Source organism: Procambarus clarkii, chromosome 56 (genome assembly GCF_040958095.1).
Source record: "Procambarus clarkii isolate CNS0578487 chromosome 56, FALCON_Pclarkii_2.0, whole genome shotgun sequence".
NCBI lineage: Eukaryota > Metazoa > Arthropoda > Malacostraca > Decapoda > Cambaridae > Procambarus > Procambarus clarkii.
The window spans coordinates 13,439,550-13,459,256 of record NC_091205.1 but is presented as its reverse complement, the minus strand read 5'-3'; the positions used below and the strand labels follow the sequence as shown (position 1 = coordinate 13,459,256).

The 19,707-nt window shown below is 43.8% G+C and overlaps 1 protein-coding gene across 3 annotated transcripts in view; it reads right to left on the bottom strand.

Annotated features, from left to right (window-relative positions):
• Window positions 1-19,707, bottom strand: part of LOC123770843 (uncharacterized) — a 223,535-nt gene that overhangs the window by 132,709 nt on the left and 71,119 nt on the right. For all 3 annotated transcript variants that reach the window (XM_069305726.1, XM_069305727.1, XM_045763018.2), the window contains one exon: window positions 12,556-13,321. In XM_069305726.1, coding sequence (XP_069161827.1) covers window positions 12,556-13,321 — 766 coding nt within the window. The remainder of the gene's footprint in view (window positions 1-12,555; window positions 13,322-19,707) is intronic.

Genomic DNA, 19,707 nt, shown 5'->3' with positions numbered 1-19,707 from the left:
GGCCAGAAAGAGATACAGCCGCCGTGATTATACACGCTGCGCAAAACATTGTACGCCACAGCCAACAACAACAACAACAACACTCCCTACCCAGGGCAAGAGCCCCACGACCACCACTGAACCCCAAGGGTGAAGTTAATGACAAGCGACACCAAACTCAACAGGAGTGAAGTCCCGAAAGTCCCAGGGAAGAAAACCCTGAATACGCAGGGGTTTATTCCTTAGGCACCTATTCCTTTCTTCCTTAGGCACCTACAGGTGCCTAAGGAAGGGAACCCTAGATGCATGCAGCCTGTGTTTCATAGGCTACTGCTCCCTTCGCCTCTCTGAGGGAACCAGGTTCTGGCTCATGGCTCCTGGTAGGCAGAGAACTCCAATTAACTGATGCTCTAGACTAATATAATGGAAATCAGGCCATTAGCTTCAGGGAGCCATAGGGGCTCTCCCCAGAAATAATAGGTTTAACCTTATGAAGATCAAAAACAGTTCTCTTGCTAATGCCATATTCAGCGCACACAACACATTTCGGGACTCCACTCTCCACTTAATTATTTCAACTTTCTTCTCAAATGTCATAACTGAACTCTTTCTTTCATGAATCCTGCTTGTTGAACCTTTCACTGACACAATGGGTGCATTTGGAGCTGACATGGTGCATGGATGTTTGTAGACTGTGACGATATATCCAACAGTCATGGAATTAACACTGCAGTCTTGAGACAAATCAAAACAATGGGAACAATGGGCCATGAATCTGTGATGTCATAGGGTAGAAGGCACTAGAGAGGTGCCCGACATGGTTAGTGGGAAACTAGGCCTATCTCCCACCCAACTACCCCCACCACCTGAGCCGCGAGGCCTGGCAGACTCTTGCCTTATGAGATACCCAAACCATTCTATGTGAACCTTGCGCTACCCGAACTCGAGAATCCGAACCAACCCCAATCAGGAAATTGACATCTTTGGATGGATGGCATTCACAAAGCACGTGACTGTCTGTATACGACGTGCGCCATGTAGATAGACCTAAATCATAAATATATAATTAGTACTGGTCAAAGGTTAATGATATTAAATTTATGTTGTCTCAAACTAATGAACAAATTGCCAGCAGGAGGTGTTCCCAGCAGTGATGAGTCGAGAGGCAGCCATACTATACACAAGGTTGAATAGGAGATGTTACTCGATATGTTCTGGGGTAGCTGAGTAGCTGAGTATCCAGTAGCTGAATGCCACCCATGCTCACCCATGTTATCTACAATTTTGATAGATGATACATAGATGACTAGTTTTCTGGGTTTAGTGATGAAGTATCTGATACAAGTAGCATAGATGAACAGTATTATCAGCTTCTATGGTGGTGTTTTCCACAGAGCTTTTCAAGAATAGCAGAATCTCTTCCAGAATACCTGAATCAGAACAAATCCACAAGGGCCGTGACGAGGATTCGAACCTGCATCTGAGAGCATCCCAGACGCTGCCCTAATCGACTGAGCTATGACATGGTCAAACAGTTGAAACCGAAGTTCTACTGAACTTACTGGATCCTGCTACCCTATGACACAAACCCTGGTTTGTGTCTCAGAGAGGCTGCAGAATCCAATAAGTTCAGTAGAACTTCGGTTTCAACTGATTGACCATGTCGTAGCTCAGTCGATTAAGGCAGCATCTGGGATGCTCTCAGACATAGGTTCGAATCCTCATCACGGCCCATGTGGATTCATTCATTTGATGCATCACGCAATTGTGATTTCTTTGTGCAATGAAGTAAGGGCGAAGAGGGAGAACGACCTATCGACATAGCTTGAGTGCATGGGGGAGTTGTGTAAAACCCTGGTTTGTGTCTCGGAGAGGCTGCAGGATCCAGTAAGTTCAGTAGAACTTCGGTTTCAACTGTTTGACCATGTCGTAGCTCAGTCGATTAAGGCAGCGTCTGGGATGCTCTCAGACGCAGGTTCGAATCCTCGTGACGGCCCTTGTGGATTTATTCATTTGATGCATCACACAATTGTGATTTCTTTGTGTACCTGAATCTCTTTCAGAATACCTTACAGAGCAATCTTTTCAAGACTACCTTACAAATTGATCTTTTCCTATAATTTTTTCATGATTACCTTCCACTTCACAAACTTGGCTACATACCATCTACAGATAATGAAGCCAAGGGTGTACTTGAGTGCGTTATTTGCAAACACAAAGAACAAAAAAACAGGAAGCGAAAATCTGTTTGTACTTGGTGCATCGAGAGCGAAGTTGCGCTGTGTACCATAGACTGCTTTGGTTGATTATCACTCACTTTCAAAGTACTGAGTGTGTAATACAGTGTGTGACTGTATAAATAGTCTGTGAAATTGTATAAATTGTAATTTTAGTAAATTTTTAACAAGTAATATTGCAACAATAAACATTTATTGTGGACATATATCTGACACATGTATCACAGTTCCATGGAACATCATGACCGTTCTACTGTAGAAATATTGTAAAGGACACAAATGTGCATCATACACGATCAAAAAACAAATAAGAACACAGAGCAAATAGAGCAAATAATTGAAAATATATTTATGGTAAATCACGGTGCTTGAATGGCCCGTGCGACTGCCTCTGGGAGCTTCACGCACAGGTGCACAGCCAGTGATGACGTCACACGCCCCCTTCGCCACGTCCCCACAGACGAGGTAAGAGAAGGGAAGGGAATTGTCGGGAAAGTGCCAAGCCATGACGACTATATAGCATTGGGAAGGGATCAAGATAAGGATTTGGGATGGGACGGGGAGGGAAGGAATGGTGTCCAACCACTTGGACGGTCGGGGATTGAACGCAGACCTGCATGAAGCGAGTCGGCGAGAATATGCCACCTACAATTTTTTTATTATTTTTCTCGTGATCAGGGAACACAAATGAACACTTTTATAAGACAAAATATTTTTTTTTTTAATGTACGTGTTCAGGAAAAGGAATTTATCATTATACAAAGATCAAAAAAAATTTGCGAATACTTAAGCTGCTCCTGCAATTATAGCCTGTAACATGCCCAGGCACAAGAAATAATTTTTTGTTTTTTGAGATATATACAAGAAGTGTTACATTCTTGTACAGCCACTAATACGTGTAGCGTTTCGGGCAGGTCCCTGGAACATGATCCCTGCTGCGAAGAATCATTGTTACAACCAAGTACCCATTTTACTGTTGAGTTAAACAGAGGCTACAGTTAAGGATTAGCGCCCAGTAAATCCTCCCCGGCCAGGATACGAACCTATGACAAAGCGCTCGCAGAACGCCAGGCGAGTGTCTTACCACTACACCACAGAGACTGGTGAAAAAGAAATAAATCTTATAAAAAAATTAATTTGTGTTCCCTGATCACGAGAAAAATAATAAAAAAATTGTAGGTGGCATATTTTGGCCGCAATAGGGTGGGAAGTCTTACAAAAAAAAGACGCGTTGACAGAGTAAGCGTCGGAGGTGGGTCACCTTCGCCAGAGCTGTCAGCCGGGAGTTACCACAAAGATATTATTACCTAATTATTTCAATGTCTCTGATTTTTTCTTAGCTTTTTGCAGTAATATTATTCAATAGTGTGTAGTGTGATATACTTATACAATAAAATGTGTGAACGATCGCTATACTCATAATTTTGGTGTGCATATTAGTGATTCAATTATTATGTTCATAAACCAATAAACAAATAGTTTTGTTGTTATTATACTATATACACAGGTTATATATAAGTATCTGTATGTTTTGTTCCCCACGCCTAACATCAGATAACCCCAAGTCCCAAGGGCAGTACTTACAAGGCATTCATTGAAAGGAACCCTAAGCACATGCAGCCCGAGTACAATACCTGTGAATGTTACTCCCAGCTCCCACACCATCATAAGAGCAGTACGGGACATAAGGCACAGCACAACATAGAATTTGGAGCTGGAACCACACGATCAGCCGAGAACTGAAGAGTGGATCACCAGCGCGATGGGTCTGGGGCTCCCCCTTTCCTCTCCTGAGAAGGGGGGGTGCTGTGCAGACATGCGGCACGTGTGCTGTCATGCTCGTTTGCTCATCTTTCATTTGGGGAGTTCTGTCCACTCGTTAGTCTTCTCTAGACGTTTTAACCAGAATAGGGGTTTGTTTTGAGGCGCTTACCATTCTGGGTGCCTGGCCCCAGTCGATTGCAGACACAGAACGCCCCAAACACATGTGCACTTCTACAGGCCATTGCTCCTCGTGGCTTTCTGAGGGGGGGCCAGGTTCTGGCTCGTGATCCTCGGTAGGCCCAGAACTCCATCCACATTGATGCTAAAGTCTAATTATATACATATCAGCCTGGATAGCTCTGTGGAACTGTAGGGGCTCCCCCAAGAAATGAACACTTTTATAAGGCAAAAACAATTTTGTGATTTTTTTTTCTTTGCGCCTGGCGGTGTTGAAGGCATTAAGACCCAGAGCAGCACAAAGGTTAAAAGCCAACAACACCGCTGTGCGTAAAAAAAAAAAAAAATCACTTTTTTCTTCTTAGATTGTTGAAATGAGTTCCTCGATCACAGAAAAAATAATAAAAAAAAATCATAGGTGATATTTTGCTGAACTATTACCATATGCAAATTAGGGATCCTGCATGCAATTGCAGTCACTGCAAATCCATTATTGTGCAAAGGGTTACACGACTTAACTTGTGCAAGCAATCCCTGTATGGCCCTGGAAAACCTCCTTATGGTTGGGGTTTTCCTTATCTGCCATCAACCAGGGTTAGGCACCCAGAAAGGTAGGCATAACAAAACAAACCCCACATGGTAAGAAACTAAAACAAAAAAACGAACAGAGAGGTAGAAACTCCCTACAATCCAAAGGAAACAAGCAAACATCACACTTTACTGCTGCGCCGATTGTCCGCGCAGCCCTCCCCGCCCCGAGAGGGAGAGGGGGGAGCCCTGGACCTCACTGCGCCGGCTGCCTAGCATCAGTTCGTAAGCTAATGTCAACCGGGATAGACGCTTCTCTGGCCTCAGTTTCCTAAGCGGTGTTTGCCTTGTGTGGCGTTCACTGCAGTGTGTTGTGTTGTGCGGTGGCCATGTGTTCCTCATCAGTACCGGGGTTGCATGGAACACATGCAACCCCGTGTTGCATGTGTTCTGTGAGTACTGCCCCTATGTGACAGGGTTATCTTCCCTGGGGCGTTCGGGAACCATTCCCGTAGAAGTTCTTGCTGCTCGGCATTTGCCTCACTCTTGGGGCCAACTGGGGCTTGGGGCCAACTGGGGCTTGGGGCCCTTGTTTGGCTCTGGGTAGGGACTGGTATTGTGCTGGTTAGGGCGTCAAGGTGTTACGCAACCTGCCACCTAAGCAGCGACCGGTTCCTGTTGCCTCTGGAGACGGTGTACTTTTGCGGGGTTTTTCTTTTGTTTTTATTTTCATTTGCCTGGTGGGGGTCTGCCTAGTGTGGCTATAGTTCCACTGGTAGTGTTTGGTGGCCTTCTGCTAGGTCCCCGTGATTGTACATATCGCAGGGGTTTTCAGTGTTGTCCTCTACCCTCTTGTTATTTTTGGGTTTCTTAACCGGTTAGCAACACCTTGCCCGGGCTTCCCATAGTTGTTACCCTACGGGCCCTGGAAACCCCTGTTGGGGCTCGGTGGACTATTGAATGTGTCTTCCGGGTTCCAAACCTGTCTTGTAAGGGATTGTTGGTTGCTGTGCCCTTGTCTCTGGGTGACAGTCGCCACTTTTACCTCAGTCATGTTGCCTGTTGGGTCACTGACACCTTGACCTGGAGTCTTGCAAGATATATTCTCTGCTTGTTCTCCAGTATTCTCCTGATGTTATTACTGTTCAGAGTACATGCGGCATCCGTGTTGCAAGCTAGGTTAGGTTGCTGCAACACGCTAGGTTGGTTTCCCACTTGGATGCCCCGGGGCCGCCACGTTTTACTTAGGTGCTGTTTCCCCCTTTTTCCTCCCTGTTCCCGGCTCTGGACCGTCTGCGGGTTTCGGGGGCGGGGTTTAGTTGGGGCAGAGACTGGCGGTTTCGGGGGCTGCCCCGTTCGGGTTGGGGACGGAGGTTTTCGAGCCTGTTCCTCCTGCCAAGGCTTCTGGGTCCTACCAGCGGCCCTTTCTTGCTGCCTTTCCAATAGACTCTTCCTTTTCTTTAAGAACGGAGGGCTTGGAGGCCAGCTCTGCCCCGGGGCCTCCAAGTTTGAGAGTTTGGTCCACTAGGCTGTTGCTTGGAGCAGCCCGCAGGCCCACATACCCACCACAGCCCGGTTGGTCCGGCACTCCTTGGAGGAATAAATCTAGTTTCCTCTTGAAGATGTCCACGGTTGTTCCAGCAATATTTCTTATGCTTGCTGGGAGGACGTTGAACAACCGCGGACCTCTGATGTTTATACAGTGTTCTCTGATTGTGCCTATGGCACCTCTGCTCTTCACTGGTTCTATTCTGCATTTTCTTCCATATCGTTAACTCCAGTACGTTGTTATTTTACTGTGTAGATTTGGTACTTGGCCCTCCAGTATCTTTCAGGTGTATATTATTTGATATCTCTCTCGTCTTCTTTCTAGTGAGTACATTTGGAGGGCTTTGAGACGATCCCAATAATTTAGGTGCTTTATTGCATCTATGCATGCCGTATATGTTCTCTATATTCCCTCTATTTCAGCAATCTCTCCTGCTCAGAAGGGGGAAGTGAGTACTGAGCAGTACTCAAGACGGGACAACACAAGTGACTTGAAGAGTACAACCATTGTGATGGGATCCCTGGATTTGAAAGTTCTCGTAATCCATCCTATCATTTTTCTGGCTGTCGCAATATTTGCTTGGTTATGCTCCTTAAACGTTAGGTCGTCAGACATTATTATTCCCAAATCCTTTACATGCTGTTTTCTTACTATGGGTGCATTTGAATGTGTTTTGTACTCTGTATTATGTTTAAGGTCCTCATTTTTACTGTACCTGGAATTTATCACTGTTAAACATCATGTTATTTTCTGATGCCCAGTCGAAAACTTTATTAATATCAGCTTGAAGTTTTTCAATGTCTTCAGCCGAGGTAATTTTCATACTGATTTTTGTGTCATCTGGCAAGGATGATACGAAGCTGTGACTTGTATTTTTGTCTGTATCTGATATGAGAATAAGGAAAAGCAGCGGTGCAAGGACTGTACCCTGAGGTACAGAGCTTTTAACTGCACTTGGACTAGATTTTATATAGTGACCAGTGCGCACCAGGTTAGCCGGGGATGGTGGGGTCTGCCCGTCCGTCAGGCTCACAGCACGGTTCGGGAGTTCGTGGCTGTCTAGTTTGCGCTTCGGAGGGTTCGGGTCACTGTGTGCTCTACCATTCAGCTCCATTCGAACTGTTCTCTGGCAGTTCTTTGCCAGAATCACAGGGTTTCTCTGAGGTGTTTGACCATTTGGGGTTGGTCCCTTTGAGTGGCTCGTTTGCTGGATTCTCGGGGTTTGACTAACAGTGAGGTTCATGTCCGGGGTGTGTCCTACGTCCTAGTGGACAGCCTGTCTCGGTTCATTCCTGTGTTCGCGGATTGGCCAGTCGTCGCCGACTCGTTTCGTTGGCTCTGCCGGACATATGGACTCCTGGCCATGGACGTCTTCGAGTTGGCGTGGTCTAGGCGTCGCCCATTCTATGTGGTGCTCTTACCCACCTGCATGGCGTTCACGGAGGATGCCTTACGACAGGGCTGGTCGACGTGGGGGTACCTGTTCCTCTTCTCCTGGTCCAGCTGTTGCTTTGGGTTCTGGCTCGGTTGGAGCCCATTCCAAAGAGAGTAGTCCTTATGGTTCTTTGGTGGCCGGCCCAGCTTTATTTTCAGACGCTGCTTGATAGGTGTCCGAACCCGGGGCGTTTTCCCGCAGCTCTGCCTCTTTCGGCAGGTCGGACCGGTCCTGTACGTGACTGGTTCGGCCTTCTCCTAGGCTCTTCGCGTCTGGTATTTTGACGCGGGTATCACCATCTCTGTGGTGATCAGGTGGCTTTGTTGATGGTGTCCCACCTGCAAGCTTCGTCTCGGCGACAGTATGACGTTCCTGGTGTTTCTATGCACTTTTTTCTTGCTCTTTATAGGTTGTCTTCTCTTTCGCCAAATATCCTACATAGGTTGTCTTCTCTTTTGCAAAATATCTTCTCTTCAAATGGCCAAATATCCAGCAAAGCACTGTAAATCCTGGTGAAGAATTCAGGCGGGATAGACACTGGACGTGAGGCACTGGTAAACTTAGGGGCAATCGCCGTGCCACCACATGCTAGGTCGGCCCGTATGCTTATCAACACCCCTCGCATTCCAAGGCAACGCTCATATTCCGATTCAAATTTTCTGAGCAAATCCTGTTCGTAATCCAAAAAACTTGTAAACAGGGACGCTCGTATTCTGAGGTACCACTGTATATAACTGGCATTACTTAGCCATGATAGTATTACAGAAGAGCCTGAATGATACCTGGTTGATACCTGGTTGATGGGGTTCTGGGAGTTCTTCTACTCCCCAAGCCCGGCCCGAGGCCAGGCTCGACTTGTGAGAGTTTGGTCCACCAGGCTGTTGCTTGGAGCGGCCCGCAGGCCCACATACCCACCACAGCCCGGTTGGTCCGGCACTCCTTGGAGGAATAAATCTAGTTTCCTCTTGAAAATGTCCACGGTTGTTCCGGCAATATTTCTTATGCTTGCTGGGAGGACGTTGAACAACCGCGGACCTCTGATGTTTATACAGTGTTCTCTGATTGTACCTATGGCACCTCTGCTCTTCATTGGTTCTATTCTACATTTTCTTCCATGTCGTTCACTCCAGTACGTTGTTATTTTACTGTGTAGATTTGGTACTTGGCCCTCCAGTCTCTTCCAGGTGTATATTATTTGATATCTCTCTCGTCTTCTTTCTAGTGAGTACATTTGGAGGGCATTGAGACGATCCCAATAATTTAGGTGCTTTATTGCATCTATGCGTGCCGTATATGTTCTCTGTATTCCCTCTATTTCAGCAATCTCTCCTGCTCTGAAGGGGGAAGTGAGTACTGAGCAGTACTCAAGACGGGACAACACAAGTGACTTGAAGAGTACAACCATTGTGATGGGATCCCTGGATTTGAAAGTTCTCGTAATCCATCCTATCATTTTTCTGGCTGTCGCAATATTTGCTTGGTTATGCTCCTTAAACGTTAGGTCGTCAGACATCATTATTCCCAAATCCTTTACATGCTGTTTTCCTACTATGGGTACATTTGATTGTGTTTTGTACTCTGTATTATGTTTAAGGTCCTCATTTTTACCGTACCTGAGTACCTGGAATTTATCACTGTTAAACATCATGTTATTTTCTGATGCCCAGTCGAAAACTTTATTAATATCAGCTTGAACTTTTTCAATGTCCTCAGCCGAGGTAATTTTCATACTGATTTTTGTGTCATCTGCAAAGGATGATACGAAGCTGTGACTTGTACTTTTGTCTATATCTGATATGAGAATAAGGAAAAGCAGCGGTGCAAGGACTGTACCCTGAGGTACAGAGCTTTTCACTGCACTTGGACTAGATTTTATATGGTTGACAGTTACTCGCTGAGTCCTGTTTGACAGAAAACTGAGTATCCAGCGTCCTACTTTACCGGTTATTCCCATTGACTTCATTTTGTGTGCTATCACGCCATGGTCACATTTATCGAAAGCCTTTGCGAAGTCCGTGTATATCACATCAGCATTCTGTTTCTCTTCTAATGCCTCAGTGACTTTGTCGTAGTGCTCAAGTAACTGTGAGAGGCACGATCTTCCCGCTCGAAATCCATGTTGGCCTGGGTTGTGAAGGTCATTGGTCTCTGACTCCTAATCACTCTCTCAAATACTTTTATGATGTGCGATGTTAGTGCAACTGGTCTATAATTTTTTGCCAATGCTTTGCTCCCTCCCTTGTGTAGAGGGGCTATGTCTGCTACTTTAAGTGCATCTGGTATCTCCCCCGTGTCCAAGCTCTTCCTCCACACTATACTGAGTGCCTGTGCTACCGGCACTTTGCATTTCTTTATAAATATTGAATTCCATGAGTCTGGACCTGGGGCCGAGTGCATGGGCATGTTTTCAATTTCTTTTTCAAAATTTAGTGCGCTCGTGTTTATATCAGTTATATTTACAGGGGTTTGAATATCCCGCATAAAGAAATTGTCTGGATCTTCCACCTTCATGTTGTTTATTGGAGTGCTAAACATGTCCTCATACTGCTTTTTTAGGATTTCACTAATTTCTTTGTCATCCTCCGTGTATGAACCTTCACTTGTACGAATAGGTCCAATACTGGCAGTGGTTTTTGCTTTTGATTTCGCATATGAGAAGAAATATTTTGGATTTTTCTTTATTTCCTGAATTGCTTTCTGTTCTAACTGCCTTTCTTCAGTTTCATATGAGTGTTTCAATTTCCGCTCGATTTCTTCAATCTCCCTATTTAAATTATTCCTTCTTTGACGGGAAATTCGTGTCTGCATAAGCAGTTCCGTTATTTTTTTCCTGCGTTTATAGTGTCGTCTGCGTTCTCTTTCTACGTTAGATCTCTTTCTGGCTTTCCTCAAAGGAACATGTTTCAGACAGACTTGATACGCTTCTGAAGTCAGTTTTTCTATTCCTTCTGTGGGACTTGTATTATTTAGAACAGTTCCCCATGGAATGTTTGTAAGTTCCCTGTTTATTATCTCCCAGTCTATCCTTTTATTATTAAAATTGAATTTACTGAATAGCCCCTCTCGCTTTATCAACGTTTTAGGTCTATTCTGAGTATTGATGGTAGTTTGCACTTCAATGAGTTTGTGATCTGAGTATGTGGTATCTGATATCGTAATGTCTCTGATAATGTCTTCATTGTTCGTAAAGACCAGATCTAGAATATTTCCATTTCTCGTTGGCTCCGATATCTGCTGATTGAGTGAAAATTTGTCACAGAATCTAAGTAGTTCTCTAATCTGTGGTTGGTTAGGTCCTGATAGATTTCCTGGTATAATATTATTGTTTGCTATTTTCCACCTGAGACTAGGCAAGTTCAGGTGGAAAATAGCAAACAATGTGATAATGACTGTGTACAATGTTCAAATATCAGTGAATCAATGCTGTTCACTATGTTCACAATGCAAGCCGCAGCACCACAGCATTATTTCGTCCATCTAGGAATCTTCAAACGACTTCTTATGTTACTTTACAAAATAAATTTGTGGTCAATTATTCATTTACGGGATTTAGTGACCAGGATTGAGGTGATAATTAATGCTGTGCGTAGTATTGTGGGAAGAGGTGGTTTGGTTTGGGAGGGAGGGAGGGAATCCAGATAGCATCACTGTGTGTGGCAGCCACTCTTGTTTTGCTCACCATACTAGCTTAGTGGTTCGCTATGGTGAACACACATGTACATGGGTATATACACACATTGTATATACCCATGTACATATGTGCGTAGTATTGTGGGAGGAGGGAGAAGATCGAGGTAGCATCACTGTGTGGGGGCAGCCACTCTTGTTTTGCACACCATACTAGCCTAATGGTTTGCTATGGTAAACACATATGTACATGGGTATATAACATGTGCGTATATAGTGTAATAACAGCAACAGGAGTATGTTGGGAGGAGCCATTTTGGTGAGGGTGGTGGCGTCAAACTCATAGCGTCGTCTGCTGGCTGCTGTGTGATTTCTCATGTCGTGTATCAGTGTATGGTGGCCACTATGCTGTTTGGACACAATACCAGCTTGGTTGCATAATTATGGTGAATAAAACACGTAGATACGTATACATAACGTGTGTAAATAGTGTAATAAAAACAATAACAGTATGGTGGGAGGAGGAATGTTGGCGAGTAAGCTAGGTGTTGGAGGAGTGAAGGAGGGCTGGCTGGGTGGAGTAGCTCACACTCTTGGAATTCTGAGTGTGTTGATGGTGAATGTATATAGTGTGTAATACTGTATAGTGTGTGATACTGTATAGTGTGTGTGATACTGTATAGTGTGTAGATTGTAAATATAAATAAATTAGCATGATACATTGGAAATATGTGCAGGATATGTGTACCCACGTGTCATGCACGTAACACAGTGTCTTCGGACAGTACAGATGTTCTACTGCCATAATATAGTGTATGTGTTCATTATACATAGGATTGGCAAAAAAAACAAATAAAATGTATTTGGAACTGTGCGCAAAAAATGAACAAAAATCTATTCACGGTAACTCATGCATCTTGAGCCAGGAGCCCTATTGGTCCCGGGAGCGTACACCATGGGCGACTGGGGATAGATGATGTCACGCAAGAATTTACGGACCCCATAGCAGCCAAAGTAAGTACAATTTCGACTTTTTTGTTAACATATCTATACTCAGGGAAGGGTTTTTGACACTTTCAAAAAACAAGAAATTTTTTCCAGAAAATATATTTCCTGCGCACTGGGGGGTGCCGTATTTGGTAGCCGAGCAGCCCAGTTTTTAAAAGACTTTATGGTTAGTTACACATCACTGTAAATGGGCATGGAATATGAAATAAAAAAATATTGTCATGATCAGACATAAAATAGTCATACAGTACCTTGTATATTTGAAGTTTTGTTATTTGGAACTTCTTTTTGGGTTTTCTCTGGGTCAGAATTGTATATGCGTGGAACAGATGGCGCAGAATCTTCAACTTTTACTTGACTTGCCCATTTTTTAAACAGTTGCCGCCTTTCCTGTTTGCCTATACATAAGCCAGGTTGTCCCCAAACTTCAATTGAAAATAAAACTGGTGGGCCTTTCTCAATTGTCTTTAGGATTTTTATTATCAACTTCTTTACACATGAGAGAGCTTGTCTGTTAGGATGTCTGAGGGCACCATTATAAACTTTAGATTTTTGGTTTATATCACCCATTACTGGCATAGGGATGTTCATCAAATGTCTGTAATAATGGTTTTTTAAGTAAATAAGATCTTCACCCTGTGTAAAAAACTTGCCTAAACAATGAGCAACATCAGTTTTTTCTTCCTTATTCTGAAAAGGTGAATTGTTGTGGGAATAGAAACTTGTGGAGCAGGCTGATGATGGTCCTGGTGCACTGAATGATAAAGGGGAGCATGATTCAAAGCTTCTTGATAGCGAGTATCCACCACATTGTTTTGTTTTTTGCCGACATTCAGTTAAGTCATCATGGTTGGTGAAAACAGCAAAGCCAGTGCTATGCATGTGCTCTAGTCTAGTTCCCAATATGATATGACTAATATCAATAGGTACAGAAAATTCTAAAGATAGAGCAACAGGTGGTCTAATGAAATACTCTCCCATGAATCCTTTTCTTCTAGTAGTCAGGTCACAACTTATCTGAAGAAAATAAATAATCATGACTCAGGTCTGAAGATTGTGGATCTTTAGCACTTGTAAAAGCATAACAATTTAGAAACCATGTTAGATTATTGTGCCATGGTTGTATAATTAATTGCCCCAAACAAGGTAGACATATTTTTATGTGATATATTCAGATACTCATGGTAATACTGGAGATCAAAGGTGCAAGATAAAAAGTGGGTTGTTCAACATAAAAACAGTAGAATGATAAAATAAAGCAAAGTTCAGAGGACCAGTTGGTTTACGAACCCCTTGGGGACGAGACCCGTCGGTGATCGTGTCAGTTCGTAAACAAGAAATGGAGGAAAATGAAGAGAAAAAATTAATTTTGTTTTCTTAAATCTAAGGGGAAAAAATCGACAGGTATATAGCATAAATGTGCCAGTATTTTGTCTGCACTCACCAATAAGACAAGTTCTGATCCACTTCTCCCTCAGGAGAGGTGGGACCAAAGAGCCAGAGCTCAACCCCCGCAAGCACAACTAGGTGAGTACACCCTCACTGCTGCTGGTCTCCCTCCCTCCCCCCAGGTGGCTAGCTTAGTTGATTGCCAGCCAGATATAACCTGGAGAATCTCCATCTAATACAGTAGAGTATTCATGAAACAAGTACGGTGGTACCTCGGTTTAAGAGTTTAATCCGTTCCTGGAGACAGCTCGTATTCCGAAAACTAGTATTCCGAAGCTAATTTCCCCATAAGAAATACTGGGAAATGAATTAATCCGTTCCTGACTACCCCAAAAACCCCACATCAAACTAAATTCTTATACCTAATTCATCTAAATAAACCTACAAAACTATGTTCAAGTTATTACTTACCCTAGTTGTTGAATGCTGTAGGCCTATGGAAGATGGTGAGGAGGGGAAGGAGGAGAGGAGTTACTGTTTGGAAGGGGAGTCCCCTTCCATTATCACATCAGGCAGTGAGGACCTTTCTGGTGTGCACTCCCTGGCACGTTTTGTCTGAGTACCACTAGGTCCTGGTTGTGGCTCACTGCTCGATTTTCTCACAACAAATCTGTCCATGGAAGCTTGCTTTTCCCTTCTTCGCAAGCTGTCTCTGTAGTAAGGCATCACATTGTCATTGAAAAGATTAAGGCTATGGCCTACTACAGCTTTCTCTGGGAGAGTCTTTTCAATAAAAGTTTGAATCTCTTCCCACATCAGGCACACCTTCTTAATTTCTCCAGAAAGGACATTCGCTACGGCCTCATCCTCCTCCACTGGAGAATCATCAGCTGCGTTGTCTTGCTGTTCCTGTTGAAGGGCTTGGAGTTCGTCGGTGGTCAGTTCTTCGTTGTGTTCTTCCACCAACTCCTCCACATCATCACCATCCAATTCCAAGCCCATTTGCCGGCCCAGAGTAACAATTTCCTCAACAATAGGAGCATCATTTACAGGCTCAAACCCCTCAAAGTCTAGTTCTGTCACACATTCAGGCCACAATTTTCTCCAGCCAGAGATCAGGGTTCTTTGAGTCACTTCTTGCCAGGCTTTGTCAACGAGTTTTAAAGCACTACAAATGTTAAAATGGTGTTTCCAGAACTCCTTGAGAGTGAGGTTTGTGGCTTCAGTCACTTCAAAACATTTCCGGAAAAGTGCCCTTTCATAAAGTTTCTTAAAATTTGCTATGATTTTCTGGTCCATAGGCTGAATTAGAGGAGTGGTGTTAGGAGGAAGGAATTTAACTGAGGAATTTATTGTATCTGGGCAACAAATCATCTTTCAAGCCTGGAGGATGAGCAGGAGCATTGTCGAGGAGAAGCAGGGCCTTGAGTGGCAAATGTTTCTCCTGCAGATATTTTTCTATGGCAGGGCACAGCACTTCATTCACCCACTCCAAAAAAATAAGCCTAGTCACCCATGCTTTTTTATTAGACTTCCACATCACACACATTTGAGTTTTCTGCACTTTATACTGTTTGAAAACCCTTGGGTTTTCAGAATGATACACTAGCAAGGGTTTAATTTTCAAATCGCCACTCGCATTTGAACACAGCACAAGCGTAAACCTATCTTTCATAGGCTTGTGTCCGGGCAAGGATTTTTCCTCCTTGGTAATGTATGTCCTCTTAGGCATTCTTTTCCAAAACAGTCCTGTTTCGTCACAATTAAACACTTGTTGCGGTAGGTATCCCTCAGCCTCTGCAAACTCTTTATATTCGTCAATAAATCATTCAGCGGCTGGTTTGTCTGAACTGGCTGCCTCCCCATGCCTCGCAACACTATGGATACCACTTCTTTTTCTAAATTTTTCAAACCAGCCCCCTCCTTGCCTTAAACTCTTTCGTATCTGCATCACTCGTTGCAGGGGTTTTCTTTACAAGGTCTTCGTGCAATACCCTGGCTTTCTTACAGATGATGGCCTCCGAAACACTATCACCCCTTAATTCCTTGTCGTGTATCCAAATTAATAACAACTTTTCCACTTCTTCAAGTATTTGTAGTCTTTGTTTCGTCATTGTTCTTACTCCTTTTGCCACTTTAGCACTCATAATCACATTTTTCTTCTTAAGTATAGTGCATATTTTTGATGTGGCTTTGTTGTACTGCCTACAAAGTTCAACAACACGTGTACCATTCTCATGCTTCCGAATGATCTCTTGTTTCTCCTCTATTGTCATCCTCACGTGGGCTTTCTTGCCTTGATCCTTACCACTGACTTTCTTGGGACCCATGGTGAGATATATAATAACAACTTTTATAGTCAAATGACCAAAAATCCAACAAAACACTGAAAATCCGGGTGAAGAATTGACGTGGGATAGTCACTGGGCGCGAGACACTGGTAAACTGAGGGGCGGAGGGGCGACGATTGCCGTACCATCACGCGCTAGGTCGGCCTGAATGCGTATCAACAAACTCACGTTCCGAGGTAACCCTTGCCTTCCAAGGCACATTTTCCGAGGAAATCCTGCTCGGGAAATCCTGCTCCCCAATCCTAATCGGGAAACTGGAACTTTCGGATAATTTAAGTTCGCAAGCCAAGTGGTCCTCTGTAATTAGGATAGTCTCTGCTAGTGTATAATAAATAAAATAGTGTATATGAAGGTGGTGAAACATTTGATAACTCCTGAGAGAGCCATGGAAATACCTGAAGACCTTAGAGAAAGAAATTAAGAGTGGGAGATTGAAGATGAAAATTTTACATTGAATGTAATAAAATGTATTTTCCTGACGGTTCCTTGGTGACTCCCTGTTGCTAGCCACTATCAAGTGGCTCCTCACCTATCAAAACACACCAGGCCCTTGAGTCATTAACTACTGTGCTGTGCCAACCAAGAAAACTCAGTCAGTTGGAAACCACGCCAACTGAGAAAACACCTTTTGAATATTTCGCACCCATTCAAAACGAGTGCGCAGTAGGTTGTGTACGAAATGGACTCTTGGGACCTCCAGTGAGAGGCAGCCACCTAATACAATAAAGATGGCTTTATTTCAACGGTTAGAAAAAGATGGTTCGACTTTGAAAAAATTCCCAGAATGTCTTAGGGCAACTGGTTGGGTTAGTACTGAGTGAGCAACCATGGGTGGCACACGCGCCTCTGGCTCCCAAACACCTGTCCGATGCGGTGTTGAAAGATTGTTCACTGTCGGTGAAATTCAGACTTTACTGTTTGAAGAACATAAGGGTCATGATATTGAAGAAGCTAGGCGCAATAAGGACCTAACACACAGGTTGGATGCAAGTGATACAGCACTTGCGATACATCGCAAGTGGATGATACATCAGACGATACATCGAGCGCATCCAGTTGTAGCTCTGAGTGCCACCCTTGCCCACCTATGCCATCTCCAAATTTTTATAGATGATACATAGATGAAGTGTTTTCTGCGTTCAGTTATGATTCATCTGATACAAGTAGCATAGATGAACATAGATGGCATCCATGGTGGTGTTTTCCATAGATATTTTCAAGAATAGCTGAATCTCTTCCAGAATGGCTGAATCTTTTCCTGATTGACTGAATCTCTTCCAGACTGACTGAATCTCTTCCAGACTGACTGAATCTCTTCCAGCGAGTACCCTTAGAAAGCAATCTTTTCAAGACTTCCTTATAAACTGATCTCTTCCTATAATCTTTTCAAGACTACCTTACGCTTCACAAGCTTGGCTACATACCACCTACAGGTACTAAAACCAAGGGTGTACGTGAGTGCGTTATTTGCAAGCACACAGAACGAAGAAACAGGAAGCGAAAATCTATCTGTACCTGGTGCAACGAGAACGAAGTCATGCTGTGTACCATGGACGCTTCAGGCATTTCATAAATGTCGCTGTTGGCATTTAGGCACATTCCTATGTTTGTTTCCTTAGTGTAGACTGCAGTGTGGAAACCTCCGCCCTTTTCCATGACTGTTACATCTAGAAAAGGCAGCTTCCCATCCTTTTCCGTCTCGTAAGTGAAACGCAGCACGGAACTCTGCTCAAATGCCTCCTTCAGCTCCTGCAGATGTCTGACATCAGGTACCTGTGTAAAAATGTCGTCAACATACCTGCAGTATATGGCCGGTTTCAAGTTCATGTCGACTAAGACTTTTTGCTCGATGGTACCCATGTAGAAGTTTGCAAACAGGACACCTAGGGGAGAACCCATGGCGACCCCATCTACTTGCTTATACATGTGCCCATCCGGGCTCAAGAAGGGTGCCTCTTTAGTACAAGCTTGGAGTAGTTTCCTCAGAATACTTTCTGGCATGTCAAGAGGAGTACAGGCTGGATCACGATACACTCTGTCGGCTATCATTCCGATTGTCTCGTCCACAGGTACGTTGGTAAACAGCGATTCTACGTCCAACGAGGCTCTTATCCCTGTGGCCCGTGCGCCCCGCAGTAAGTCCACAAATTCCTTTGGAGACTTCAGGCTGAAGGCGCAAGGAACATAAGGAGTCAGCAGGCCGTTGAGTCGCTTCGCCAGTCTGTACGTGGGTGTGGGTATCTGGCTAATGATTGGCCGAAGTGGGTTTCCAGGCTTGTGCGTCTTGACATTTCCATACGCATATCCAGGTTTATATTCCCCAATGATCTTTGGCAGGTGGAGTCCGGATTTCTTGGCGTTCACAGTTTCGATCAGTTTGTTGACCTTTGCTTTTAATTCGGCTGTAGTGTCCTTCGTTACCCTTTGGAACTTAGTTTGGTCAGAGAGTATGATGTTCATTTTCGCCAGATATTCGTCTTTTTTAAGAATGACATATATTGGCGACTTGTCACCTCTCCTGACAACTATCTCCTTGTTCTCACGAAGGCTTTTAGCTGCCGCTTTAAGCTCGGGGGACAGTATGGTGCTTCTGTAGTTGCCTCGATTCTTTCCTCCTTCTGCAATAAGTTCTGCTTGTAGGGTATCTTTGGTAGTGACCTTCTTTTGTGTCTCGAGGTCGAATATGTCATCCAACAGAATTTCCAACTCTACTTTCCGGGCCATTTCACTCGGTCTGGACATAACATGACAGTTTATGCCCAGATTTAGGAGAGTGACTTGGTCCTCAGTGAGGTTAATTCCTGCAAGGTTCAGGAAGCCATCTCTTGGTCGTGGAATTGCCATTTCCAACTCTACGGAAAGTAGAGTTGGAATAATTCTAACACGAATTTTCTCAATCTTTCGTACATTTCTTTTCACTGTTGGAGGTAAATCAAAAATCAATTCTCCAAAATTCATTTTTATTTCTAGTCTGACGCAACATGAGCGCGTTTCGTAAAACTTATTACATTTTCAAAGACTTTAGTTTACAAATACACAACTGAATAGAACATAGGAATGTGCCTAAATGCCAACAGCGACTGCCCAGACAGGTACAAGAGGAGTGTTGTTAACGCATATGTCGACCGTGCTCTCAGCCACAGCTCAGAATGGAAGCAAGTCGACGAAGAACTCTGTAGGGTAAGGCAGGTCCTAGTCAACAACGGCTTCTCCAATGGTTTCGTCGAAGACATCATAAGAAGGAAAGTGAAACGCCATGCAACCTCTGAAGAGACAACTAACACAACACCTATACCCCCTATTAGACTATTTTACAGGAACTTCTTTTCCACAGCTCATAAAACGGAGGAAAGGGTCCTGAAAGATATTGTTAATAGAAACGTTATCCCTACAGACAAAAATCAGAGGATACAACTGACGATTTACTATAAAACCAGAAAAACGGCCAGCCTACTCATGAGAAACTCTCCAGACACAAAACAGAACACTTTAAAAGAGACTAACGTCGTCTATGCCTTCAAATGCCCTCTTGGGGACTGTAAGCTCCAAAAAACCCAGTATATAGGCAAGACAACAACATCTCTTTCTAGGCGTTTAACGATGCATAAGCAACAGGGCTCAATTAAGGAACATATAATCTCTTCCCACAACCAAACCATCGCC